Source organism: Odontesthes bonariensis, chromosome 16 (assembly GCF_027942865.1).
Source record: "Odontesthes bonariensis isolate fOdoBon6 chromosome 16, fOdoBon6.hap1, whole genome shotgun sequence".
NCBI classification, from domain to species: Eukaryota; Metazoa; Chordata; class Actinopteri; order Atheriniformes; family Atherinopsidae; genus Odontesthes; species Odontesthes bonariensis.
The window spans coordinates 35,630,958-35,658,247 of record NC_134521.1 but is presented as its reverse complement, the minus strand read 5'-3'; the positions used below and the strand labels follow the sequence as shown (position 1 = coordinate 35,658,247).

Sequence of the window (27,290 nt, the reverse complement as noted above, 5' to 3'; positions counted from 1 at the left end):
GCCTCAGACCCATCGCTGCTGCTACATCTTTAGTTAGGTTCGGATAGCAGCCTTTTTCTCTACCTTAGAACTGTGGGTTGTGCAAACAGAGCACCAAGTCAGCGGAACTACGCTGTATGTTGGCGTTTTTTAACGATAGCCGAACTGGCGGAGACATTGTAGAATGATGCAGCCTTTTCAAACGGGCTGTTGATCAGGTGTGACAGACGAAGCCGATTCTCCGGAGAGGTGAGAGAGCCACCCTGCTAAAGCCTGCAAGCTAGCTGTCATCATAGCTCTGAGCTGGGTTTTTTTCAGACAGCTTGGGTTCACTTATCCCGCTCATGTGTGGTAATAAAAGTCGCTGCTCTTCTTCGCTGTGGCAGCTCTCCTTTCTGGCAGCTCAGTGGATGTGATCACCGGTGGTGGGCCCCTTCTATTGGCTCTCATTTTGGCACCTACTGTAAGCTAATGGCGATGATGACAGCTTGTGGTCACGAAAACTGTTCTTTGTAGCTTTTATATACCTCAGAGCGCTGTAGAAATACGACAATAGAAAGACTACCCTACTATATTACTGATATCCAAAAACTTCATGCTTCGACGTTTAGGTATGAATTGTAACTGCAGCTAATGTTCGTTTTCATTCTATTATTAAGCAGCTGTTTTTGTTTTTAACATAAGTTTCAATATCAACATTAAAAGCCATAATTATTTTAAATATTATCATGAAAGCTTAAGCACAAAGCAGCTGTGGACTTCTCTATATTTACCCTGTGACATAATTCGCCTCTAACCTTAGTCTTCCAGGCTATCATGCGGGTCTTTTGGCAGTTACGTGTGTGTTGCTGAGCTGTATCATATCATGGGAATTATTTGGGGGGGGGGTTGTCAGTTGAATCAAGGTGCGAATGGTGGTGGAGCTGCTTGGGGAGGGAATGCAGGACCACATCATGTGGCTAACAAGTAGTGCCACAGACTACCGTTTCTGTTCAGGGGTGTTTGGTTCTGGTTCAGAATGGATGTGCATTGGCCCCAAAGTGCAAAACACAATAACAAAAGGCAAACATTCACAAAATGCAATGACATTCCACTTTTAACGAAAGGGTTGGGCTGACAGTTAAGGCTTGTGATCGGATAGATCCACAAAAACCTCGGTTTTCTGATCTCTGTGTATGTGCGGGTTCATGTAAAACAGTTGGAGTTGTCATTGGATGACCAATCACAATTATATATTTTTTAGAAGGCTGTAAAGCAGCCTGCGCCAGAGCAGGTTAGGTTTGCAACAACAGTTGCCATGGTGATGCAACCCAATATGAAGTGAAACAGATCTGTGATATCAAAGATGTAGACATGAACCAGAATTTATCTTGCTTGGTAAGTAACCGTGCTTCATGGTACGGGCCCCAGGTCTAGATAAACAAAAACACAACATTTAGACTTTTTTACACATCACAGACAGTGTTTTTAAAGAATCTGTACTATCTGCAGGATATTCTAGTGATCCAGATAGTGTGGTTCCACATCTGGACCTGGTCTTGGGTGGTTTAGATCCCAAAAACTGTTCTCATGGAGTGACTGATACAGACTCATGAGCTCGACCCGAGGTGCTGGCAGTCCTGTGTTGGGCTGTGCTCCTGTGGTTTAGGTGCTAAGACTTCCATAACACACGGTTCCTGCACTCCTGCCACATTCTCAGCCTGGTGCTGTAAGGTTCTGATTCAGTGACACCCAGCTCATGTCGGTATCGGGTAAACCACAAAGACCCACATAATGAGTGGATCAGTGACACGCATGTGAGCTCAGCCACCGTCAAGGTGCTCATAAACCCTTATAGATTAAAGCCCAGGTTTGCCCAGACTTCTGGTTATCCTATTGGAGTGATCCTGGAAAACTTGGAATTTACAAGTTTTTATTTATTACCATATGACACAGATGCACTGAATCCTCACATTTGACATTTTACAGTAAAATGAAGCTGTAAATCAGTTTATCTAAATCATTTTCTGCCTGTTTGTTGGTGTTCCCTTTATTACTGATAATCACCTTTTTTAAGCAAAGTCATAAAGTGATAAATTTCCCTTCTAGATGAGTATGAAAATGTTTAATAGTGGTCCGATTTGAATGATACTTTGAATATTGATGATATGATGATTTTCTCTGTTAAGTTCAACCAGCGGGTCAGAAATAATTTGCTTTAGTTTCAGTAATGGACGTGAGACACTAAAAATTTATCCTCATCAATTTGATTGTATTTTCAGTGAAGTCTTAAAGTTTCCACATTGCATTTGTGAAAGCTGCTGCCAGTCAGACAAGAACCGGTTCACAAAGCAGCTGTGATGTTAGAGATCCCGCTCACAGGTCCTACACTCAAATTTTAGGCGAATTACTTTCAGCAGAAGAATCTGAGAACAGTGTCAGACTGCAAATATTTCTGTGGAGTGACGGTCAAACATCCAGGAGATGAGTAGAACACACAATGTACAACAACAAAGACGATGCAGATTGTTTAAAACATGAAATGTGTTCATTTTTGTCGTCATTAGTGACATGAAATATGCTTGTTTGTTTCTCAGGCAGCCAGTAGTTACACTTAATTTATTTTATTGTGTTGATTTTGTGATAAAGACTTAACTGAATCTTATTTTTTGCCTTGAATCACTCTCAAAAGTGATTTTTGTAGTTAATTAAATGACGGCTTTATTTGTTGAGTGAATTTGCAGCTATTCTAATAAGCAGTTAATCAATGCCAGATTAGTAACAAGATGAGTACATCCTAATGCACATTTCTCAATGTTTCCGGCAAACAGGTCAGTCATATAAAAAGGAAAAAGGAGGGCTCGCTCATGGGGCTGGGCAGCTCCTTGAATTTTAATTTCACTTACAAGTGTAAGTCTCCAACAAATAATACAAAGTTATTTAGCTTTGCAGTGAAGGTTTAGAGGCAAACTAAAGCTTTGTTGTTCTTTAAATTGATTTTTTTTCTCTTCAGACCTCTTTGTTTAATTGCTGCTGAGCTCCAGAACTTCAAACTGGCTGAAATGGATGAACAAAGTGTTGAGGTGTGTATAACATATGAAACAGAATATGTTCTTTCATCTGTTTTCCTCTGCACTTATTAAGTACAACCGCACAATCTGAGGTTTGATCGTTGTAAGGCTGTGATGCTAACGCAGCTGCGTGGTGAGTTCCACTGCTGTGATTGGTGTAAAACTCTCCGCTGTTTCTTTGCAGAGTATCGCCGAGGTGTTTCGCTGCTTCATCTGCATGGAGAAGCTGAGAGATGCTCGCCTCTGCCCACACTGCTCCAAACTCTGCTGCTTCAGCTGCATACGGGTGAGCGTGATCACACTGAGCAAGGACCAGACAAGGTCTCTGCATGGCACCACTCCCCGTAATGCTATTAGCAATAAAATTCTGGCAACAGTTAGGCATAAGAGTGCATGCCCCAGTTTATCATAGAGCTGACAGGGCAGGGAAAGATGACAGAGGTTTGTGAAAAGCATTTAAACAGTGAAATATTGATATTGCACACAAAGACACATAATCTAAATGTGTATTACTCAAAAGTGATTTTTCTTTTTACTGAAGCTCATGCTAACAAGTCATCAAACTGTATCCATGAGACTCACTGATAGTTTGGAAGATTTGTGTTTTTCCATTAGTTTTTATTAATGTTCCAACATTTTAGCACACAGGAATAGCTTTACATATATTTTTTAAGATAAGGTCTCGGTTGGTTTTGCTTTTTTTGGGGGGGGGGGGGGATTATTAAGAAAAATCTGCAGTATTTTCAGCAAACTCCTGAAATGAGTCCTGTGTATTTGACGGTTGAGGCACGTTCCAACTGCATGTGTTAAAACAATGTATTTGATCTGGAATCTCTTGGTTGACAGCGATGGCTGACGGAGCAGAGAGCCCAGTGTCCACACTGTCGGTAAGTGTGTGCTAACACACATCTGTCAGCCTCTGTACGGCATCGCATCACATTCAGTTGCAACCTTCAGGTCTAAGTACTTAATTGCCAGTTAAATAGATGTGATCAAAGTCTGCTTCGACTTCATAACTTAGAAACATAATGTGACCACAGTCTAACAATTAAAAGATAAGAAATACTAAAAGCAATGCTTGCATAGTCATGCTTTGAAAACCATATTACAGCTATGGTGTGTTTTGCTGTGCAGCATACTGTATCCTGTGTGTTAGGAGGACACAATCAGCTTAGTTAAAGCTGCAGTTACTTAATAGCATGTAAGTTGTAAGATATTACATTATGTGTGTCTTCATGCACACACAGAGCTCCGCTGCAGCTGAGGGAGCTGGTGAACTGTCGCTGGGCGGAGGAGGTCACTCAGCAGCTGGACACCCTGCAGCTCTGCAGCCTCACCAAGCACGAGGACAACGACAAGGACAAGTGAGCAACTCCCAGAACCTTGTTCTCCTGCTGTGTTTTTAATTTGGGTCGAAAGATTTCAAGACGAATGCCTCTCGTTATACATCAGTCTCTCTGGGGGACTTATCTTCTTATATCAAATCTGATTTTAACCACAGAACCTTAAACAGTGTTTAACCATGTGTTCGTCCTCTTTTCCTGATGTCTCTGTTTCATACTGTTAGGTTATGTGCTAGTAGAGCAGCTGTTAAACGCTGGCAGTTGTGACCTCCTTCTCAAAATAAAAATGTCCCAACGGCTTTCATGTGGGACACTTGTGTGAAGCTTTTTGTCTCTGTCTAACCTGAGGATGTCCTCTTGTTGGATTGTTACCTCGCAGATGTGAGAACCATCATGAGAAGCTGAGCGTTTTCTGTTGGACTTGTAAGAAATGCATCTGCCACCAGTGCGCTCTGTGGGGAGGCATGGTAATGTTTCACGTCTTTTATTTGTAGATTATGATAACATAAACTATGATAATCACTGAAAGTAGGGCTGCGTCCATTGATCACTGTCATCACAGATGTATGTTGTCAGAAAATGGGTATTACAGTTTCTTAGTGTTCAAGAGGATGTGACTTAGACTGACTAGCAGAAACCCTCAAATGTCTTATTGACATTTATGTTGTTCGCAGCATGGTGGCCACACCTTCAAGCCTCTAGTGGAGATTTACGACCAGCACGTGACCAAGGTGAAGGAGGAGGTGGCCAAGTTGCGCCGCCGCCTCATGGAGCTGATCAGTCTGGTGCAGGAAGTGGTGAGGATTCCTTCCCTTCCCATAACTTTGTTTTTTTTTCCTTTTTGTTTTTAGTTACAAAAAAAATCCAAAATGAGAAAAACTTCTGTATTTAGAATGAATTACAATACCGTAAATCCTCTAATATAGGCCGGGGCCTTTATTCACTCACGTGCATCTTGGTCCCGGCCATTATTGGAAGGAGGCCAGAATTAGAGACAGGCCTCTATTTCTATTTGAGCAAAACAGACTACCAGTGGAATGAATAAAAACGAGATTTTGTGTCTATTTGAACCTATAAAATAGACAAATACCGGCAATTCAGGCTAAATTCCAGTGTAGTACCGGTAATATGGTAACAGAAACGTAGCAAACATACTGGTACCAGTAGACTGCGGTCAAGTGAGCCGCCACTCGTTCATCCGCGGCTCACTTGACCGCAGTTACCAGTACTGCATTGTCACTTAACCATGGGGATAATTAGGCTACCGGTATTTCATCTCCTCTTCATCTCTCCCCGTAATCTCCTCATCACTCGCGCCAGTCTCTACAACAAGTTCATTATAGTACAGTTCTTCTTCGTCCTCCTCATGTTCTGCTGCCTGTCTGTTCTCTTCCTCGCGCAGACGGGCAGCAGCGCAGGGCTGTAATAAACGATATCGGTAGTTTGGCCGTTATTGCAAGTCACAGTGGACAGGCTCACTCACGATTGTGATCGCATTCGAATGCGATAGTGATAGAAGTGAATGCTAATTTCAACATACCATATAGCCTACTTATTTATTTTTTATTTTACTTAATTTTGCTTTAACTTTGTTGTTACCGGTAATCTGACTGTAAAGCGCATTGAGCTGCAAGTCTTGTATGTTACGATCACAAGTACCGGTATAATGTTGAGGCTGCCCAGAGAAATCGTTGGTTCTAATTATAGACCCGGCCTTAGGGTGACCACCTGCTCCTAAGCCAAAGGGGGGACAAGGGGTATGTTTGTGGGGGACAAGGGGGGGACAAGGGGGAAGGCTGCCCCGCCGCCAGACTCTTAGTGGTTTACCCATTTCTAGCACATACTACCTTACATGGTATATATATATATATATATATATATATATATATATATATATATATATATATATATATATATATACATACATACATATTGATTCTTCTGTTATTGGTGATGTAATATATAATAATGATAACAATAATATTTTGAACATTCAATGACACACACTACCATCTACACTGCCATTTTCCCCTGTGTTTTTTTTATCCACAAACCACAATCCACAACTAGTTCTAGCCAAGAGTGCCGCGCCAACTGACTGACTGAAGTGCCTAGTGATGAGGCGCGTGAATTGACGTTCATCATCACTGCGAACGTTGAGTCAATTGTCATGGCAACAACAAATATTTGATAACAGCCAGCCTGTCAGATGCGACTGCAAGGGGTGTGTGTGTGTGTGCGCGCGTGTGTGGATCTGTTGTAGCTCTACAGTCTGCGGCGACTGTGCTGTTCTGAAATGTCAAGTAACGCTCGTTTGGCTATCTGGGTGGCAGTGAAAGTGACAACCCCAGCAAGAATCAATTATGCGGGACAAGCTCTGAATTTGCGGGACGGACTATTTTGGCCTCGAACGCTGTACGCGCACGCGCTACGCGGGACAGTTGGTCACCCTACCCGGCCTGTATAAGAGTCCGGCCAGTATTTACCTCCTCCGACAGCGAGACCGGCCAATATTAGAATCCCGGCCAGTAATGGAATACAGGCCAATATTAGAGGATTTACGGTATTCACTCTGCTCAGAACTGGAGCCTTTCGACCCTCTGTGAGCTTTCCTCCGCACACAGGGGGCCTCGTGCTTGGGCATGTTCCTATTCTTACAAATAGAAACAGAAAATTAGAAGCACCTTGACTTAAAAGTAAACGGGTCAAGCAGATGTGTGATTTCCTTAATGATCTATTGGCAGCAGCTGTTAGAATGAAAGTTTCCCTTTAAAACACTGACTTGCCTAAATGTACCAGAAAATAATCTTTAGTATTTACTTCAATATTTAGTTTTAGCATTATAATATTTCTTCTTCTAATATTTTTGTCTTATTTCTACAAATAACTAGTCGAAACTACTATTTCAACTTGTTTGTCAATATAAAAGGAAAAAAATGGAGATGGAAATGAAGTGTAACAGCAATCAGCATGTCTTTGAATAAAACATGAAGCATTTAACTAGCCCTTTGTAAAGCTCACTTAAAATGACCATAAAAATAGTTTGTTTGCAAATAGAGCATTTAATCCTGGCCACTCCTCCTTTGCTGCTCTGCAAGTGGGATTATGGGCAACTCTTTTCACACAGTCCCCTTCGAGGAGGGACTAATGTGCCTTTATTGCACACCTGCGCCCTGTGTGTCAGTAAAATGGTGAATTGGTTCAAAAGCAATGCAAAGCCGAGACGCCTTTGAGCCGGCAACGCAGGTAGTCCCAGAGCTGAGAGGATCTGAGTGTGTAAGGAACAGCCTGCATCCCAGAGCACATCTCTCTGACCAATGATGCTGTCACTCAGCTGGCTCGCATTGTTTAAGCACACACTGATCCAACTCTGTTCGGTGTGCGTGAATTACCAAAGAGGAAAAGCGGCAGTTAAAGCTGCAGTCTGCAACTCTTTGTCAAGCATAATGCCTGGAACTGTCCGGAGATTCTGAAAGTAGTACATTAAATACCCCAATACAAAAAAAAATGAGTTCTCTAGGTCCCCTATATGTCCCGCTAGGTCCCTCCAAAGCCAGCAGGTTTGTTTACAAAATTGCAGACCGGACCGGTAAAAGGTAACCAATCGGGTTTACGAGCTGGGCTCTGCTGCCTGTCAATCACCGATTGTGCACGCACGATACAAGGTAGGCTCGTCCCCACGCTTATTTATCTAGACTATTGAACTTTATTACGGGCTAGTCTACTTACTGTGTCTTCCATGATCGCAAATGACAGGTGAGTTGATGAATGAGGAGTCGTGTGGGCGCATCTGGTGTGCACGTAGACGTGCACGAGTTCTCATGTGTTTTGAAGGGGCGGGACAGGAAGTTGAATAACTTTTTATTTTTCGGTTAAAAAATAAGCATTTCTTGCATTTTGCGACTACGGAGGTCACCGTTTTCAACTTCAAGCGTTCTGATAGATCATGTAAACTCTTAAAATGCCAAAAAGTAGGACTTTACGTATGACAACAACAAATCTTGCAGACTGCAGCTTTAAACGAGGATGTCTTTTTTGTGTATATTGGTTGATTATAGTCAATTCAAAATCATAATTAGTATTCAATAAATCATTCAGCACTATATCCTCCTTATTTATTTTTTTTGTTTGCGTTTTTTAAAATCCCCCTTTTCTGCGGATGCGTAGAACAGTTGTCCACACAGGGAGAAGGAACAGTTTGCTTCATTTTTATAGGTCTCACATCATTTTACTGCCTTTGACGTTCGTATAGTCACTGTGTTTTTCAGCCCAAACACATCCTGAACCCAGCAACATAAGAAAAGGAAAAGAAAATACAGGCAGATGGGCTTTCTCAATACCTTTAGTGTCTCATAACACCTGATTAAGCAGGATTTCTTTGGTTTGATGGTATATGTTGTTTTTATTGGAATGTCTTGCTATGTTTGCCTTTAGTGATAGAGATGAATAAATGTCGTGATCTTTCCTTAAAGATGGAGCCATAGCAAATGAAGCATTAGATAAACCTGCCTCTCAATAAAAACTGATCGGTAATGAGCTGTTTCCAAAGGAACTCTCACATCAGAAGAATGCAGAAATCTTTTTAAAATTTTTTTTAGAAACATTCGTTTTATTGTCTGCATCCTCTAGATGGCACTAACGTATTTGCATGTGCTTGTTGGGTCAGGAGAGGAACGTTGAGGCCGTCAGGGGAGCGAAGGACGAGAGGGTCAGAGAGATCCGGAATGCTGTGGAAATGATGATTGCTCGCCTGGACAACCAGCTCAAGAACAAACTCATCACCCTCATGGGTAGGACCCCTGTACACACACTGCCACAGTTCAGATGAGACTACTCTGAGTGTATCGGATGCTTGCTGAAACATCTGATACACTTCAGTATTGTAAATAAGGCGTGACTTAAAGTGGGAGAAACACCGTTGTTGTTAAATTCAAAGTGGATTGGACCAAATACTCAGTGCTGGTTTGAATTGCACGGCATAGATTAGCTAGAATGCTGCTGCAACTCAACTGAATTTACAGAGAGACTGCATCTGGTTAAGATGACTCTTTTTTTATTGATCACTTGTCACATCTGCTGGAATAAAATGAACTGCATCGATTGAACAAGGAAAAGCTATAAACGAGCTGGTTTTATGCATGTTAAGGAAATTAGATTTCCCTATGTGGTCCGGGGCAATAAATGCAGGAAGAGTAGTATGCAGCGCAGTTCTCCACATATTACAACATGAATAAGTGAGGAACACAGTCCCTTTGGATTTAACCGCAAAATAAATTAATCAAAGTTCAGTTATGTCTTAAAGGGATACAAGGTAGTTTAGCGGCAGTATAGCGATCTCTATTGGTCAAACTGAAATTCTACACTGTCGTAAAAATGCCCACCTGTACACACCCACTAACTAACCATCGTGGCGAATGCTGCCATTGTGTTATTTAGTCAGTGCAGTTAGGTCATCTGATTCACAAGTGTAGACTGCCCACGTAAGATACTATAATCAGAGATTTTCTGTAGAGAGAACTCAAGATAATATGCTATAGTACTGTTGCTGGAGGAAGTGGCCGGGGACAGGGACGTCTGGGTTTCTCTGCTCAGGCTGCTGCCCCCGCGACCCGACCCCCGGACAAGCGGCAGATAATGGATGTATGGATGGACTGTTGCTGATCTTGAATGGGATTCTTCCCTCATCATGGTGTATTCGTGGAGTGATTCCTTTGTATTAGCAGACACTTACAAAAGTTACATCTTAGACAGATGCGCGCAGGCACTACCAACATACACGCCGCAATAAACGCAGACTAGCTCTACACTATTCCGATTACAATCACAAATTAATCAATTTTCATTTGTAGATAACAATTCTTGTTCGGATCAAAACGCTATTCTTATTCTAATCAGGTCAGTCCGTGTATTTCTGAAGCTAGGCTACGTCTCAAACTCAGGAGGAATTAGAGCACCATCATCACCTGTCTCTTTGCGATCTAAAACGCAGATCACTATGGTAGATGAACAAGATCACGCTTGGAGAAATTTCACAAAGATGGGAAGTGCCAACATCGAACGTTTCATATTCAGTCTGTGAAAGGCAGAATATGAAACGCTTGGTGTTGGCTCTTCAACGCAAGCGAACACATAGCCTACAACTACAGCTAGCATACAGTACCTAGCTAAGTGCCGTAAACACAAACGACTCTTCTCGCGCATCACGACACTTCAGAAGCGGGTCGCTCCTGCCGAAGTTACATATGGGATTTTCAGCATACAGACCCCTGTTGGGAGCGAGACAGGCTTCATTCGCTTACCATTGACTTGTTTAACCTTTGTTAAACTCCTGAAGGCTATAATTTTAGGTGAAAATGCTACCTAGTGCCCCTTTAAGAATGAGCTTTTAAGTGTGTGTGTGTGTGTGCGTGTGTGTGTGTGTGTGAACAACAGAATGATTATCACTTGAACAAGTAGAAGAAGCCGTCAATGCTGGGTCTTACATGTCTGAAAATGGTTGTTGTTGTTACAAGAAGCTCCAGCTGGCACTAAAAACGTGTCCACGGGTCGAGTCCTTCCTCTTACGAAACATTGTGATTTTTGTGCTGAAAACCCTTTATGGACACGGGCGATACACATATGAAATATTTATCTGGAGTGAGTGGATGCCTGCACTCAGCACCCACATGCACAGCCTGCACATCCACCCACTCAACACTCACCAGCTTCCATCAGGACTCGCATTCAGTACAAGCACACTGAAAATAGAAATGCGTTCCTCCCCACCAGGCCAGAAGACGTCCTTGACCCAGGAGACGGAGCTGCTGGAGTCTTTGCTACAGGAGGTGGAGCATCAGGTTTGTGGCTCCCAGCAGATCAAAACCTCCAATCATAAAGCTCTTTATTAGTCATCTGATAAAGTTTTGACGGCAACACTGGCTCAGCAGCAGCCCTAAACTGCACAACACATGCAGTGTGACTACAGTCTAGTAATCTTTAAGGCCCTCGTATGTTTTATTTGAATGAAAATGAGGTGAGACATCTTCTACTCAGAATGATTATAAGGGCTATTGTTCAGGCTGGGAGTGTACACGCACATACGGTGGAAACTCTTTAACCAAGAAGTGTATAATAGCTGCAGTTTGGGAGAGATTCACTATAAGCACTTCATTTTCCATCCTGCATTTGTGTATTAGTCATCACTGATCACTTGAGTCTGAATACCTTTTTGCAATCGTCTCTAAAAGACATGAATCATGTGGCCGAGGTTATAGTATTATATACTTGGATTATACGACAGTCGAATTCGATTCAGTCGAACAGAAATATTGACAGTTTAAGTTGCATTTCCCGATAGTGATGGATGATTTGGCAGACGTCTTCTGATAGCAGTCAGTGAGGTACATAATAACAAATGAAAATGTACCAGATACTAACAGATATAACCATTTATTTGTGACACCGTTAGATTACCATCAGTTCATTCATTACATATTTAAGCTGCTGAATAAACGTGCTGACAGTGGATGTGATCAAAATGATCGATAACAGAAACTTAACAGACAAAAGCAACACGTCTTCAGTGGTCGTTTAGCTGGATGTTTGCAGTCGCAACTCTGTGACTTTGCCGTTTGTGTGTGTTGGGCAGCTTCACTCCTGCAGTAAGAGTGAACTCATCTCTAAGAGCCCGGAGATCCTGCTCATGTTCCAGCAGGTCCATCGGAAACCCATGCAGTCCTTCGTCACCACGCCGGTCCCCCCGGACTTCACCAGGTAATCTGCTTGAAAATAACAAAACATCACGTCTAAGAATGCTTTGAACAAACGTTAATCTTTCTGTGTTTGTTGATTCATTATTATCATCAAAGACAATGCCACGGTGATAATGTTAACAAAACTTTATTAACTGTGTTTTATATAACTCAACCATCCTTCATCTGTGTGCTTTCAGTGAGCTGGTTCCTGCCTATGACTCCAGTACTTTTGTTCTGGTCAATTTCAGGTAAACCCTCTTTTAGCCTGCACAGTTGCACCAATAAACAAATATTAAGAAATTGCAAGTGAAGTAATAAATGAGGTTATGAGTTACTAAATGTTGTCTGCCAATAATGTAACACCTTTTTTGGAAAGTTGTAAGACGGCACACAAAGATGCTGTTTGTCCCCTGGCATCAACGTGAACTTTTACAGTTCTTTTTGTTTTTCTCTTCTGTTCTTTTGAGAAGTTTAGACTTGGCAAAGGAGCAGCATTTATTGGCTGTACAGGGCTGCTGTTGTCACTTAAGAACAAATGGCAAATTAGAAACTTTAGATTGGAAACACGTGTCAGAGTGTCTTTATGATACACAGAGGATTGCTATGCGGGTCTATGTGTGTTTGTAGCACCCTGAGGCAGCGGGCTGATCCAGTCTACAGCCCTCCTCTGCAGATATCTGGTCTCTGCTGGAGACTCAAAGTCTACCCTGTGAGTTTGTTTCGCTCTCTTTCACACATTCAAAATGTCTATGACAGATATTTGTGAACCCTGTAACTTTTGTTTCCTCAGGATGGTAATGGCGTCGTCCGTGGAAACTATCTGTCTGTGTTCCTTGAATTGTCAGCTGGACTTCCTGAAACCTCAAAGTATGGAATAGTTCTCATAAAATTGAATGTTTGTGTTTTTACTTGAAGTATCTTGTACTGTACTTGACCTATATGACAATATCTTGCCTTGGTGGCTCTATTCAGTGGGTCTACATGATGAGAGTAATTTGATTATAGCTATAGTAGGATTATAGCTATAGTAGGATTATGCTCCTTATTTGAGTAAGGGCAATTATCCGGGACGGGAGATTGGACCAAAAAAAAAAAGTTTCAGTGCAATCTGTTGGTTTCCTTAGCTAGGAAATTGTTTTTGAATTGGCTCTATATGAAAGAATTGGATTATTTTATGAATAATTATGATTACAATTAATTGAATTCCAATTGGCTTGAATTTGACTTTATTATCTAAGTGCTTTGAGATGACATTTGTTGTATTTGGCGCTATATAAATACGGAATCATTGGCACAAAGCGTGTCATACCCCGGTATGATAGGTGGCGCTGTTCAACTATTGCTAATAGAGCCACTTCCTGTTGACCTCTTCACCACCAACAACAACAACAAACTCAGGCATTGGACAAAGATGGAGAACGCAGAGCAAGATGAAGCTACGTCCCTCTACATTTGGTCTGTGATTAGCTGCTTGTTGCTGCTTCTCCATCGCGTTGTTTGTTTGTTTCCAACGGCGGCGACAACAACAGTAATATCGTCTCCTTTGACTTCCGGATCACGACCCCGGGAAAAATCTTGAGCATGCGCAGAACGCAAAGTCTGATTCACCACGTGCTTCACCGGCTACAAACGCATTCAGTGTGACTTTCAACTGAGTTAATCCGACTGCGAGTTACTCGATCCGATCCACTTTTTAGTCAAACTAAGGTGTATACATGAACTTAATACCTCAGTCTTATTGTAATTTAGCCATTAATCTGATTCTTTACAGTGCCATGTAACCCCACTCTGTGTTAATATTTTAGAGTTTATTACTTTATTAAATGGTTGACTTGTCGTGTACATGAGGGCTTATGCAAAGTTTTTAAACAAGCAGAGCTGACCATTCAGAGCTGATTGGGCCCTTCCTGAGGTGGACTGTGTCCTTTGCTAATGTGTTTACAGTAAGCAGAACTATAAAGTGACAGGCAGCACTTTGCCAGCTGATTCATGGGAGTTTCAAAACACCCGTTTTAGGTTGTTTAGGAAACCATTCTTAAGTTTTAGAACGCTTCTTTGAAATGTGCCTCAAGTATGTATGAGTTATATTAAAGAGAGTCTGAACTCCTCACAATACACACAAGAACTCAACGAGATGGGGGTCAAATCTTAAGTTAGGTTTACCTGACTTTTATTTCTTCTGGATTTAATAAGGGCTACACTTATATTTTCTACATACTTTTAAAAAGAAGAGCAGCTGTTTTGCATGTTTTTGTATGGTATGGTTTACTTGGAAGTGCCCCCTTTGCCTTAGATTTAAAAGGGGACAGGAAGTTTGCAGATTGCATGTCTGTTTTACTGAAACTACAGCTGAATCTATTGGGATAATGTGCCCCAATATCAAGATGACCTGCTCAGACAGAACAACACTCAACATTCCTCGGCAGACCTATAAAAGTGTGTGTGTTAAGTTAAAAAAAAAAACTATTATTAGATCATACACCGTCTCAGTCCTCTCAAACTGACAACATCTGAAACTCCTGCTTACGCTGTTCTTCTCCTTTTTCACATGAAATTGATCAGTATGTTGATTCTGCTTTCGACCTTTTGACCCGTGTAGATACGAGTACCGTGTTGAGATGGTCCATCAGGCCTCCAGTGACCCAACCAAGAACATCATTCGGGAGTTTGCCTCTGACTTTGAGGTTGGCGAATGCTGGGGCTACAACCGCTTCTTCAGACTCGACCTTCTGGCCAGCGAGGGCTACTTGAACATGCAGACCGACACACTGGTCCTCCGGTGGGCTTAAACACACACTATTATCATTGAGCTTTTCTTTTCTTTTTCTTTTTTGCAAAGAGCAAATGTGTGCAGAAAGGAGAGACAGTCAGAGGTTTATGCTGGAGGAACTGCGGAGAACGGCTAGCAGACCATTTTCATATATTCTGGAGCTGCCCAGCTATTCAGCCATACTGGCATGAGATCACGCGGGTAATCCAAAATAGTTTTTACGATGAAATTCACTGCTCTTTTTCCACAATCTATCTCGGCAATATTGCACCCCATTTACTGATGCGAGACAAATATCTTTTAAAAATATTATTAGCAGCCAGCCAGAAAGCTGTAACCTGAAAATGGTTGCAGGCTTCACCCCCAACAGAGACAGACTGGATAGATGTTGTGACAAATATTCAAAATATGGAAAGGATGACCTTTTCGCTAAGTCTACGGATCGATAAGTATTCGCAATACTGGGAAAAATGGATTGTTTTTGTGGCCACAAGAGATGTTCACTGAGCCATTACTGTATGAACCGACTTGTATCTCCATCAGCATAATGTCTGTATGAATGTGTAGGTGACCAACTGTTTGTTCTATGTTTTTATGTGTATTGTATGTTGTTTATTTCTATAAAAAATAAAGTACAAAAAAAAAAAAAAAAAAGAGAGCAACAGACTGTAAATATTTTCTGTTTGTGTGTTACGCAGCTATCAGGTTCGCTCACCTACGTTCTTCCAGAAGTGCAGAGATCAGTACTGGTACATCAGCCAGCTGGAGTCAGCCCAGAGCGGCTACATCCAGCAGATCAACAACCTTAAAGAGGTACGCTTTGTGAGTGTGTGTGTGCATGTGAACTCTTTACAACTTATTGCATAGACTGACCCCGGTGCGTTGGCGAGGGTTACATGCGTGTCTACATTCTTGAACCCTTCTCCCTGGATCTAACCTAGCTGTGTCAGATGATCCATACATCTGATTTCAGAGGCTGGCCATTGAGTTGTTTCGCCGCCAAACGTCACGCAGCTCCTCACCTCCTGACCTGAGGATCGGTACAGGCACCATGACCTCTGAGAGGGACCCTCGCTCAGCGAAAAGTGAAGACGACATGCAGAACACTTTGAGCAGCACTAAGAAAGGCGAAGAAGAAGAGAGGACCCAGCACGATGACTCTAATGTAAGAGCTGAACATGCTCAGTTACACTCAGGCGGCTGTAAAACTCTGAGACGAATAGTTAGTTATTTAGTGAGTTATGTTAACGGGATTGATGCTTGTCAATGCTGTTGTGTCAGTAATCATTTGGAAAGATGGTGTCATTGTGTTCAGGAGCTGTCAGACGGAGACCTGGAGGTGGACTGTCTGACGGAGGAGGAGATGAACCCACTGGATGGCAGCAGCACCTCAGGGAGCTCCACGGCCACCAGCAACACGGAGGAAAATGACATAGATGAGGAAACTATGTGAGCAGGAGTTTTCCTAATGTAACATTCTGTTGAAGATTCAGAGACACAGATCGGTGTGTTTGACAGCGTTCTGTAACCTTTGCATAGGTCAGGGGAGAACGACGTAGATTTCATTGGGAACCTGGAGATAGAAGAAGGGGAGCTTCCTGATGACCTGGCTGGAGCCACAGGTAGGACTCAAACACTAACACACTTCTTTTTTTCTTTTATAATGAATCTGTATGCAATGCAACTCCCATCCTTTTTCAAGCTGTTGTGTGAGAGCAGATTTCATTGTTTACCCCTGCAGAGCAGCTCTCTCTGTGTCTTCTCCTCATGTCCTCAAGGGTCAGAACGGTCACAAAAGACACATGTAAGCAGCTCAGAATGAATAAGCATGTTCGGACTGCACAACAAGCAGTGTAGTAAAAGTAGTTGTAACCGTGTGCATGTCGGCTGTTGATCTGTCTGTTTTTAGACGACATGCTGTGAGAAATGATTCCTTTTTTTAGTGCGGCCATTTCTAACAAGAGTTCCCTGTTTTGGTTCATAAATCTTTAAACAAACACATGAAAGCGGCATCATGTTTCCACTTTAGTTTGGACCATTTCTTCTTCTTCTTCACCATTTTCTTCTGGTTTTGCTTTATTTTTGTGTTTAATGAATTTAGAGCTTTGAATAAATGGCTCATAGCAGACATGGTTTGGAAGCTAGAATAAGTTTTTCATTGATGTATTTGTCAGAAATTGGAACTTTTATCGTTGATAAAGGACGACAACATGAAAAAGCAGTACTGTGCAGACGTTTTGAGCCACCACTCTTTTCTTTATGTTTCAGTTCCGCACAGGCAGATGTTCTTGTAATCTTTTAAAGTGGCATCTGACTCAGAGCGTGAACCAGTGTTATCTACAGTTAACGGACCATGTTTCAAAGAGCCACTCTTAAATGGTATCTTCAGGCACTTTGTTTCTAGCAGCCTGTCACAAAGACACATCATTTGTTCCATTTCTTTTGATGCATCTTCAGAAAAATACCAAAGATAACGCGACATGATTTCCAAACAGTGCTGGGGGTAACAGAGTAACGCACTGGAGCACTTTTAGTGGTAATTTTGCATTTCAAGTAACGTGTAACTAGTTACCTTCTCAAATAACCATTTCTTTACTGTTGACATTTTACCCGATCAGCCTGTGCAATAGCTATTGATTTTATGTCTTTTTTCTTTTCCTAAATGTAATTCTCTGAAGGGGATATTCAATTTATAAAAGGGAGTATGTAATGAGGTAGAGCAACCAGTAAACTGGAACTGTTTGCACTGTTTCCACAGGGCTATTCATTTATGTTTGCATGTGTCCCAATAAATACCTCCAGTATATAAAGAAATGAGGGGTGTCTGAGGACTCATGCACAGTATAACATATACGGCCATGGTTACTGAAATGCTAAAATGTATTTTAGGTTGCTGCTGATTAGTTGCAAAAGGTTTCACAACTGTTGGCTAAAGAGTGGGCAGGGGATTGTATACCTGGAACCGAATGTTGGCGCGGGGTTGACATGTGATTTGCAAATACTTGGGGATCAGTTGTCAGCCATCAGTGAGCCTTTGCTGATCAGACACAAAGACTTGCAGTTTTATTGGGTACCACTCGTAAACTGGTGGGCAGCTATTCATCAGTGGTCAGCACCTGGCCAGGGACCAAACCTTAACTGGTTTATACAGCAGAATACTGGGAACATTCAACATCCACATAGATGGTCCCCCACAAAGATTAGCAATGATGCCTCTGCTGGGGTTTAGATGTTAAACCTGTTTTATCAGGATATTGACCTCCAGTTTGAAGAACTTTGAAGAGCCAAAAATGATTTCAATAGTCTGATAACTTGGTTCAGTACGGAAGCCCAGAGCGGGCGTGGTATGTATAAACTTTTTTTTGATCGTTTTCTCGAGATAACGAGTTAATTTACCGATGGTTTTCGAGGCCACTTTTTCTCCCCAGTCCGCCCCTGTTTATATGTGTTTTATGTGTTCGCAGTTTGTTTGTCTTGTAGAAATAACTTTCATATCAGCCCGCGTCATTTAAGGAGACGGCTAGCTCGACTGCAGCTCAGCAGGCGTTTACACCTCAGTGAGCCTGCTGATATAGTCAACTTCATCAGTGACCAGCTGAGGGGACCAGGCCGTCTCCATGGTTACCGAATGACGCACGAGAGGTGCCGTTATCGTTTTCTCGAGATAACGAAATTCAGTTTTCAATGAAAGGGGGATAAAAATGGGTAAACCTTTGCCAGAAATACATATAAACACATATAAACAGGGGCGGACTAAGGAGAAAAAGTGGCCTCGAAAACCATCGGTAAATTAACTCGTTATTACGAGATAATGTTGTTATCTCGAGAAAACAATGATCGTTTTCTCGAGAAAACCATCAAAAAAAAGTTTATACGTACCACGTCCGATTTGGGCTTCCGTAGTTCATAGTTCTGATTTTATTTTTTATTTTTTTCCTTTTCTTATCGTCATTATGCAAAAGGAAGGAAACTAACATACAGAAGGGGTATGTTACTAATAGCAGGGGTAAAACAGGATGGACAGTTAAACACACTTCATCATCAACCTCTAAATCAGTCATTTAGATGTAGAAATATAACCCTGACTGCATCGTGACTAAGCGCGCAGCATCCTTGGAAAATGGTGTTTTTGTACACCTCTTTTCAACTGAAAGCTTCTAAATGAAAATGTGCAGGTTCCCAGAGTAAACACTATGAATAGCGTGAGCAGCAGTAAGGGTGACACCTCTTTGCTTAGTTTCAGTAAACACATTTAGTTAGTTTTTGGGAATTTACAGGTTCTATTGTGTTTTTTGACAAAGTACAAGACGAACATGGTGATAGGATGGTGGGCCTCATAGCAGCTCCTTCAGTGTGTTGGGCTGTGTTGGTGTTCAGAGGCATGAAGAGGATGAGTCATTGCTGGTGCACTGTGCCCCATGCAGCCTGCTGATATAGAAACACTTGGTGTCCGTATGTGTACATGTGTGGGGGGGGGTTGTGTGTTAGATGTCAGTGAGGAGCTGAGCAAAACGGTACTGCACCACAGAGTATTTTTTTTATTTTTATATTTAAGTTTTAAATTGAGGATACAACCTCAGAATTTAGGCTACAAAGCCATCATACATTTCACATTCAGATTTTTATTTATATATTTATTTATTTTTCACTGAGAATTAACTACCCCAGTCGCTGGAACCCGGCTGATCAGAAACTCATGTGGAGTGTATTGTGCCTCTTTAAACCAGATCAACATTTCAGTTGAGCTTCTCCTGAAATTAAAAATTCCATTTTACAAGTTTTCAAGGAAACGTACAGTATTATGTTCTTTTTTTTTTTTAAAGTAAACCTAATTTCCTGAGATCTTCCTGAAATGTCTGTGACATGCTTTGGTCAAAATACCCAACAGAGACAGCACAGCAGCTCTCAGCCTGGTCTTTCAGAGCTGCTGGTTTCCTGGGATGGAGTAAAGCCTCTAGCATTGCCGCGATGTTGATGACGTCATGATTACGTGCCGGCTATATATAGTGGCGCAAGTCGATGCGCCAGTAGTTGCAATTTTCTCCGTCACAGAGGTGTCGCTGCTACAGGCACCTGTACGAAACTGCAGTGAAACAGCACAGGGACCAACGTAAACTCCCCAAACTGGTGCACAGAGGTTGGCAGAACTTTGGGGAAAGAGGGAGAGTTCTGTAAGAATGCGTGGAAGAAGCTACGGGACAGATACGTGAAGGCAAAGAAGAGGGCAGAGACTGGAAGTGGTGATGCCGAAGGCGTCAGACCTTCACCTCTATTAACTGAATTGTCTTGGCTCACGAACTTGGTGAAACACAGAAACACACGAAGCATTTCATCTTCCAGATACTGCAGCAGTATCATTGATGACAGTGTTCCTGCTCTTGACAGGGGCATCGTTTTCTTCTCGACTTTCGTCGTTGTAGAGTAGCGGTAACCTTCACGTAGCAGCGACACCTCTGTGACGGAGAAAATTGCAACTACTGGCGCATCGACTTGCGCCACCATACAGGGGCGAGGCTAGGGTATTTTTTAGCTCGGCACCCCCTGGCTCAGCACATTTTTAAAATATTATATTATGCAAAAACACATTTTTTTTTGCTCAAGGATGCATTATTTTAGTGACCATTTTATTTATTTTATAGCATTTGTTTTTGTTTTAACTCTTTACTCCCAAAATAAATGTTGAGTTATCTTCAATATTTGTCTCAGGCTCTCTGTTACCCCTGTCAAGCCACAGTCTTTTGAAATGAAGAGGTCAAAATTTAATGTTGTAGGGGAAAACACTACTCAAAGCAAAACTAATACGGCTCCAAAATTTATAAATGTACTAGTTCGCCTCAATTAGTGAGAAATAATATGCCTCTGTGAGCACTGGGGGCTGGGCCCCCCTAAAGACCAGATCCTAAAATCGCCCCTGCCACCATATATAGCCGGCACGAAATTGTGACATCATCAACACCGCTCGCGCTAGCCGACGCGGCAACCATGCTAGAGGCTTTACAAAAATTGACTGGTGCACGACAACGTGCGTGAGCGACGCGTGAGCTGTAAATCCAGATTTAGACACTCTTCCATGGGGAGTGCTTCTTTGGAAATCAGTCCTACAGCTTTGCCCGAACAAGCAAACTTAAATTTGGACACAAACTACTCTCAATAACCCTTGAAGCCAGTTATTACCCTGTGACAGTATACAATAGAAAACATGAGCGCTCACACTAGCACACTAGGCAAACCCAGCTCAGACTACCACACACATCACTAGAAAAAAAACTCGACTCAATTTTATTCTCAAATTTCTCACATTTCCCTTGTCTGCAGTTCAGCCACAGACAGTTCGTACCAAAACAAGAATTTAGGCACCGTCTCAGCCTGAGTCACGTGTTGAAGTGGTGAAGTGTAGAAAAAAAAATGCACCACAGAAAGAAAAGCTGGAGAAGTCAGAATCCTCTCATATCGGCTCCTTAAACCTTAGACTTCACACTCAGTCCATTCTTCTGTGTTACATTTACGTTTTTAGAGGCCAACTAAAACTCTATCTAAAAAAAGTTTATATGGACTACTTTTAACTGATATTAGCAACTTTAGTTTTTGGAATGATGGCTTCTGGTGCTGTGCTATTGACACTGCAAAAAAACTAAAGATAAAACTGTTGTTCTGCTGGATCTGCAGGTGGATCTAGTGTGCGCTCACTACATCGCAGTGCTGCTGGTCGCAGCACCAGTGGTGCTGCTGGCGGAGCCGTTGGGCCTGGCAGCAGCAGCCTGCTGGAGATCGACCCGGTCATCCTGATCCAGCTGCTGGATCTGAAGGAGCGCAGTAGCGTGGAGTCTCTGTGGGGCCTCCAGCCTCGGCCTCCAGTGTCTCTGCTGCACAGCCAAGGTCTGTAAACACACTGAGCTCCCCGTCAACAAATCATCCCAGCTAAACTGAGAATCAATAGTAAAAGCTCGCACACGGAGCTCCTCCAGAATCAGAAAATCAGTGGCTTTGGAGGAGGTGTTTATCCTTTAAATCCTCACTCTACACCTCACATCTCAGACAGAAGTAATCTCTTTTCGTTTCTCCCACTGACTGAAGCCGAAGTAGATGAGTGTCTCAGATACAGTGATGGGTGCTTTTTTTTTTTTTTTTTTTTTTTCTAGAATGGAAAGTGTTTTGAGAGATATTATATCAGTTAAAACGCATGATAACGCTCACTTATGCCAAATAACATATGATATCAGCATCATCTTGCCTTCTAACGTTGGTCTTATATACAGAACTGTGCAAAAGTTTTAGACCATTATCCATTAAATAGTACCACCAGGGAGGAGTCTAAGAGGTCTCCCATTAAATCTGCAGCATGACAACACGCTTCCAGACCATATATCTATTGGCGTGTTTTCACTATGCAGTCCGGTACGGGTCGGGTCGGGTCGGAACGGTTCGCTTATTTCAGTGTTTCCACCACCACGAAAGCGTACCGGTCCCATGGAACCCGTTACCATGGAACCCGTTACCATGTCTGTAGCCCTTCTGCTTGGGGTACCCAGCACACAGGACCGGTTCCAGGCTCTGCTCTCCGTTGTTGGTGAGGAGGCTGTGCAGCGGGAGCTCGATGGCGCTGTGCCGAACCAAAAAGTTTTCCAGCTGATTGCCGCAGAAATGGCAGAGAGTGGTTTCAACCGGAACCCGAGCCAGTGTGGCATTAAGCTGAAGAAGCTTGGAGGTGGTTCCAAATTATGGAGTTATTTGTTATTTGCTGTTATTTGCTATTTACGCTTCGGCACGCACTCCGCCCACCCCTGAGGGTCCCCTTTGTACAGTGGGAACGCAAGCTGACCCCAAAGCGACCCGTACCGTACCGAACCGACCCGTACCGGACTGCATAGTGGAAACGAGGCTTATGTGCAAATTACGAAATCCTTCTGCGAAATCATGATGCCATGATTCTGCATGATTTCCTAGCATCTCTTTGCCAGTAGATAATCCTCTCTGCTTGTTGCGTCCCGTCTCATCAGCACATGCTCACTCAAGGAAAGAACGAGACCGGCGGCCGCAGGTAGTGCGACGATCAGCTCCGGACTCGGGCGTTCTGATCCGCCTCAAAGCCCAGATGGCCGAGGTCCGCAGCAAGATGTCCGATGTCAAGAGTCAAGTGCTGGAGGCTCGGGGGTCCGTGGAGGCCAGGCCCGGCCCATCTGGGGCCTTCGGGGTGGAGGAGATGCTGCCTCATCACGGTGATTCAGAGATGCCAGCTTGTCGGAAGCCCAGTGAGCTGGACTCACTGGTGGCGAGAGCAGCTGCAGCTCGGTCCAGGCCCTGCCGCCCTGGTACGAACTGCGTCATGAAGTGTGCACAAAATCGCAACATTTCCCCCACATTGAAAGCACTCTGATTATCTACCTACACACATGTGAGATTATTTGTGTTGTTGTGTGGAAGCCATGCTGGTTACACAGGTGGTGGAGAAAGGTGGCAGGAAGGCGGGGGCTCCTTAGTAATCCCAATCTGTGCGGTTTGTCTCTTAAAGAGTCAGAGGGAGTCGGTGGGATACATTATCAAATGCAGCGGCGGACCTGGCTTGATTTACGCCCTGGACGAACCATCCCTTGCCCCCCCCAACAAAAAAAAAAAGACTTACCCCGCCACCAACACAACGACATGTTATATTATTTGTATTATTTTATAATGTATAATCTTAAATACAAAAAAGTACAAAAAGATACCACATGTAGCTTACAAAATGCCATGTTAATGTATATTAGAAGTTATTTAAGTTATTTAATTTAGCATATAGCTCATAGCAATGAAAAAAAAAAATCCACAGTCAGGACTTCTTGTTGTGTTGCAAACACAAACCAGACCAGGTTGCCTTTGGGTGAAATTAGCTGCATGACATGATGCCTGAATTCTAATTCTAGTTCAGCAAAACTAAAAATCAAATACAGTCGTGGCTAACAGCAACATGTTAGCAAGAGGCTAACAGATAGCCTACGTCACACAGGTCACTGATAGAAATCTGCATCCCTTTATCTTTTGCCCGTTTCTCCTCTTCTTCTTCTCTTTCTAAACTGGGCACCTGATGGCTTCTTTGGTGTTTCACCATGATGATGATCCATGATGACTCCACATTATTACCTTTGCTTTTCCCATTAACGCCGTCCGTTCACCCGTCAATCAACCGGAGTCATGTGACGTAAACAAATTCACGTAGATGACTGCACAGATTTTTTTAATTTTTTCACATAACCCAATTAATTACATGAAGGTATATTGGTCTATGTTCATTTTAGGAATGAAAAACAGTTTATTTGGATTGGAAGCAGTTTGTGTTGTGTGGCCTGGGATTTTTTTATAATTAATATTATTTTTTTTAATTATTTTTATTTATTTATTTGAGGGAGTGCGCCCTGGGCGGTTGCCCACATTGCCCATAGCAAAAACCAGCCCTGATCAAATGAACAAAAGGACGGGCGGGATTCTGTTTGATTTATTTTCTTTATACCATGTTTCAGAAAGTAATGCATGACAGGAAAGCCCAGTCACATTATCTGCTTTATAAGAAGTAAACTATTAAGTTGTTGAGTGTGTTTTCTTACTTTTTTTTTTCTGCAGGGCCCGAGGCTCAGATTTAGGAACTTTATTAGGACTGGACGCAGGATAATTAGCTTCATAGCCCTTTAGGTATTTTAAGGTATTTGTGTGTGTTCCTCTTTTGCAGCCAGAAAGTCTTTGTCTCCCGTCCTGGACTGCGGCAGCTCTCTGGTTGTGAAGAACAGGAGTCCAGAGGAGATGGAAGAAGATCTGAGAGGAGCAGAAGCTGCTGCAGAGCTCAGCCTGCATCCTAAAGATGGGATGGGAGGAGCAGAGGGTCAGTAGTCTCCCACCTCAGTCCAACCCTTTGAACCTGGGTTCATCACCTGTTTTTGGCCTTTACAACAGCAAGAACAAAACTGTAGATACCACACAGTATGGTTGTGTATGTTTTATTCTTGCTGAAAGCTTCTTGCCATGGCGCAACCCAATTCTGTCAGGGAAAACTAAACAATAAGGTGGTGGCTCATAAAACTAATATATGGAGTTTTATGACACAGTAGAGCTCCCAGGAGCTGATGAAGTACTTTCATGTTATGCATACTCAGTAGATCCATTGTTGAGTTACATTTCTGATTTAAGCAGCTCTGAAGGATGTTTATTACTTTATAGCCATTAATAAAGCACCAGTAAGTGTAGTGGAACAGTGTTCGGGGCACTTGACTTGTTTCAAAGTATGTTCTTGTTGCACTTGAAATCTGCTCCTAAAAACACCTACATTACTCTCCTCTGTATGAATTAAAATAGCCCCTGATTCTCGAATGCCTGTCTGTGATAGCTGTGAGTTGTTTTGTCTCTTCATACTCCTCCTCTCTAACACTGTTTCGTGCACATCGATATTTCAAACAACACGTTGTATTCCATTTCACAGTTCCCACTACATGTTTAACACTTTGTAAGTACTCATGTTTTTTTTTTTTTAGAACTCTACAGATACGTGTTTGAGTAGTGGCTCCGTGTGTGTAATATAGCTGTGAGTCTACAGCTCTACTCAAACCCGTTTTATTAATCCGTTTATCAGTTATATCATCTTACGGTTTATAAATAAAGAGGCCTGTACTTTTGCAGCCCCTTGCTTCTTTCAATGCCATCTGAGTTGAGAAAACAAAGGCAGATCCATGTTTTTCTATCAATCTGTTCCAGGAGTGCTGAAGGCTGACGCCATCACAAGCTCCCTTGTGTCTCTGGTCAGCTCCTCTTCAGAGCAGGCCTCCACCTCCAAGCCGCAGTACTCTGTGGAGCAGCAGCTGTACGGGGCCTCGGGGGCCAGAGATGACATCTTTTCCCTGGGAGGGCCGAGCTACATGACTGCCAGCAAGAACTGTAGCAGCAGGGCCCTGGGGTGCGAGTCAGACTCTCATCATGCAGCAGTCAGCTGTGCTGCTCCCCACCAGCGTGTCTCATAACTCTTTTATATGTTCTTGCTGCAGGGCAGCCATGTTGGACTGTGAATCTGGGAGCTCAGGAAATTCCCATCAGTCATTACCGGAGGGCATTTCTGCAGAAGCACAGCCAAATGAAGGTTGGTTCATCATCAGAAATATTCAGCTCTCCATATCACTAAATCCATCATGTAGAAATGAATTTACTCCAACATCAAAAATTACAAGGAGCACTGGCTGAGCACAGTCTGTTATTAGAATTCAAGTAAGTGTTTAGTCCCCGTGTAAGAACGTACACGTGTTTGTGTAGATCAGTCACCGTCTGTCCTGGTGGCAGCGACGAGCAGCGACAGCGACACAGAGGACGAGGCCCAGCAGAGCAACAACTCCCGTTACGATAACCACACCCCTCCCTGCACAGGTAACGGTGTCCATGATCTCACACACACTCACACACACACACACACGCACACACACACTTTATACTCTCTGATTTTGGACTGTATCAACAAAACATGACAATCATCAGACAAATATGGTGAAATATTTGGTTGTTGAAGATCATACTAAAAGCCACCAAAATAATTTAATTAATTAAAGTTTTAATTTTAATTTTAATTTTTAATTTAAAAAAAAGATACATTAAAAACACTTTAAGCAAAAATTAAAGGATTTGTTTGAAATTTCTGAGCATTGTTTCGAAATGGCCTCTGAAAACTTCACTAAAACCTTTTTTATTTTTCAGCCCCAATAGAAAAACGTGGAACCAAACCACGTGAGGGGTTCAACCTTCTCATATTTATCAGTCGTGCTGTGAAATGTAAGGCGTTAAAAAGCGTTAATGCAATCCCACCTTATCGCCAAAAGACCCCCCCAAACAAAGAAAAAACTGTACCAGAGTACATTTGTTCAGTAATATTAACCTACCAGCCGAGCACACCTCCAGCCTGCAGCAGGTCGGCTGTAATGTAGCTGACAGTGTTACTGTAGCTACTGTGATCTTTACAAACTGCAGTTTCTGGCAGCAGTGTGTCCTTGCTGAAGCGTTAATCATGGCTTTGCTGCTAACGCTGGATCAGGGGGGTCTTTTATTCCCACTTCTGAGACGCTGACCACAGTGAACCACATTTAGATGCGTTACTCTGGAGCCTGGGTCCACCTACGCACTGATTCTGAGTAAGCAGATCATCGCTCCAGGGCGCGTTTGTTGTCTCTCTGCCCTTTTTCTTTTTTAACAAACTTTTTTTTAATTCAGTGGACAGTGCAGCCCACTCAGAGGGGAAGGGTCGGTTGGTTGTGATCTATTTGTATGAAGCATGTTCGTTGAAAATTGTTTATTTGGGTGGAATTTCAACAGATTCCACAATACAATAGATTTGTAATTAATTTGAGATTAATCATGATTTACTGCAAAGATTTCTGCAATTAACCACGAAGAATGAATTGCTTGATATCCGCTT

General features: G+C 42.5%; 1 protein-coding gene across 3 annotated transcripts in view; it reads left to right on the top strand.

Moving 5' to 3' along the window:
• The window catches only part of trim37 (tripartite motif containing 37), a 29,206-nt gene continuing 1,916 nt past the window's right edge, over positions 1-27,290 (top strand). The window contains exons 1-26 of one of the 3 annotated variants that reach the window (XM_075486963.1): positions 1-228; positions 2,790-2,868; positions 2,972-3,041; positions 3,214-3,315; positions 3,876-3,916; positions 4,277-4,393; positions 4,752-4,839; positions 5,047-5,169; positions 9,039-9,162; positions 11,141-11,208; positions 12,000-12,124; positions 12,303-12,353; positions 12,733-12,814; positions 12,896-12,972; positions 14,705-14,884; positions 15,574-15,688; positions 15,849-16,040; positions 16,191-16,324; positions 16,415-16,497; positions 16,617-16,679; positions 21,542-21,751; positions 22,873-23,184; positions 24,576-24,725; positions 25,592-25,790; positions 25,879-25,970; positions 26,141-26,251. In XM_075486963.1, the coding sequence (XP_075343078.1) occupies positions 3,021-3,041; positions 3,214-3,315; positions 3,876-3,916; positions 4,277-4,393; positions 4,752-4,839; positions 5,047-5,169; positions 9,039-9,162; positions 11,141-11,208; positions 12,000-12,124; positions 12,303-12,353; positions 12,733-12,814; positions 12,896-12,972; positions 14,705-14,884; positions 15,574-15,688; positions 15,849-16,040; positions 16,191-16,324; positions 16,415-16,497; positions 16,617-16,679; positions 21,542-21,751; positions 22,873-23,184; positions 24,576-24,725; positions 25,592-25,790; positions 25,879-25,970; positions 26,141-26,251 (2,860 nt within the window). In that variant the 5' untranslated portion in view covers positions 1-228; positions 2,790-2,868; positions 2,972-3,020. The remainder of the gene's footprint in view (positions 229-2,789; positions 2,869-2,971; positions 3,042-3,213; positions 3,316-3,875; positions 3,917-4,276; positions 4,394-4,751; positions 4,840-5,046; positions 5,170-9,038; positions 9,163-11,140; positions 11,209-11,999; positions 12,125-12,302; positions 12,354-12,732; positions 12,815-12,895; positions 12,973-14,704; positions 14,885-15,573; positions 15,689-15,848; positions 16,041-16,190; positions 16,325-16,414; positions 16,498-16,616; positions 16,680-21,541; positions 21,752-22,872; positions 23,185-24,575; positions 24,726-25,591; positions 25,791-25,878; positions 25,971-26,140; positions 26,252-27,290) is intronic. The other 2 variants (XM_075486964.1, XM_075486965.1) reach the window with 2 other exon arrangements.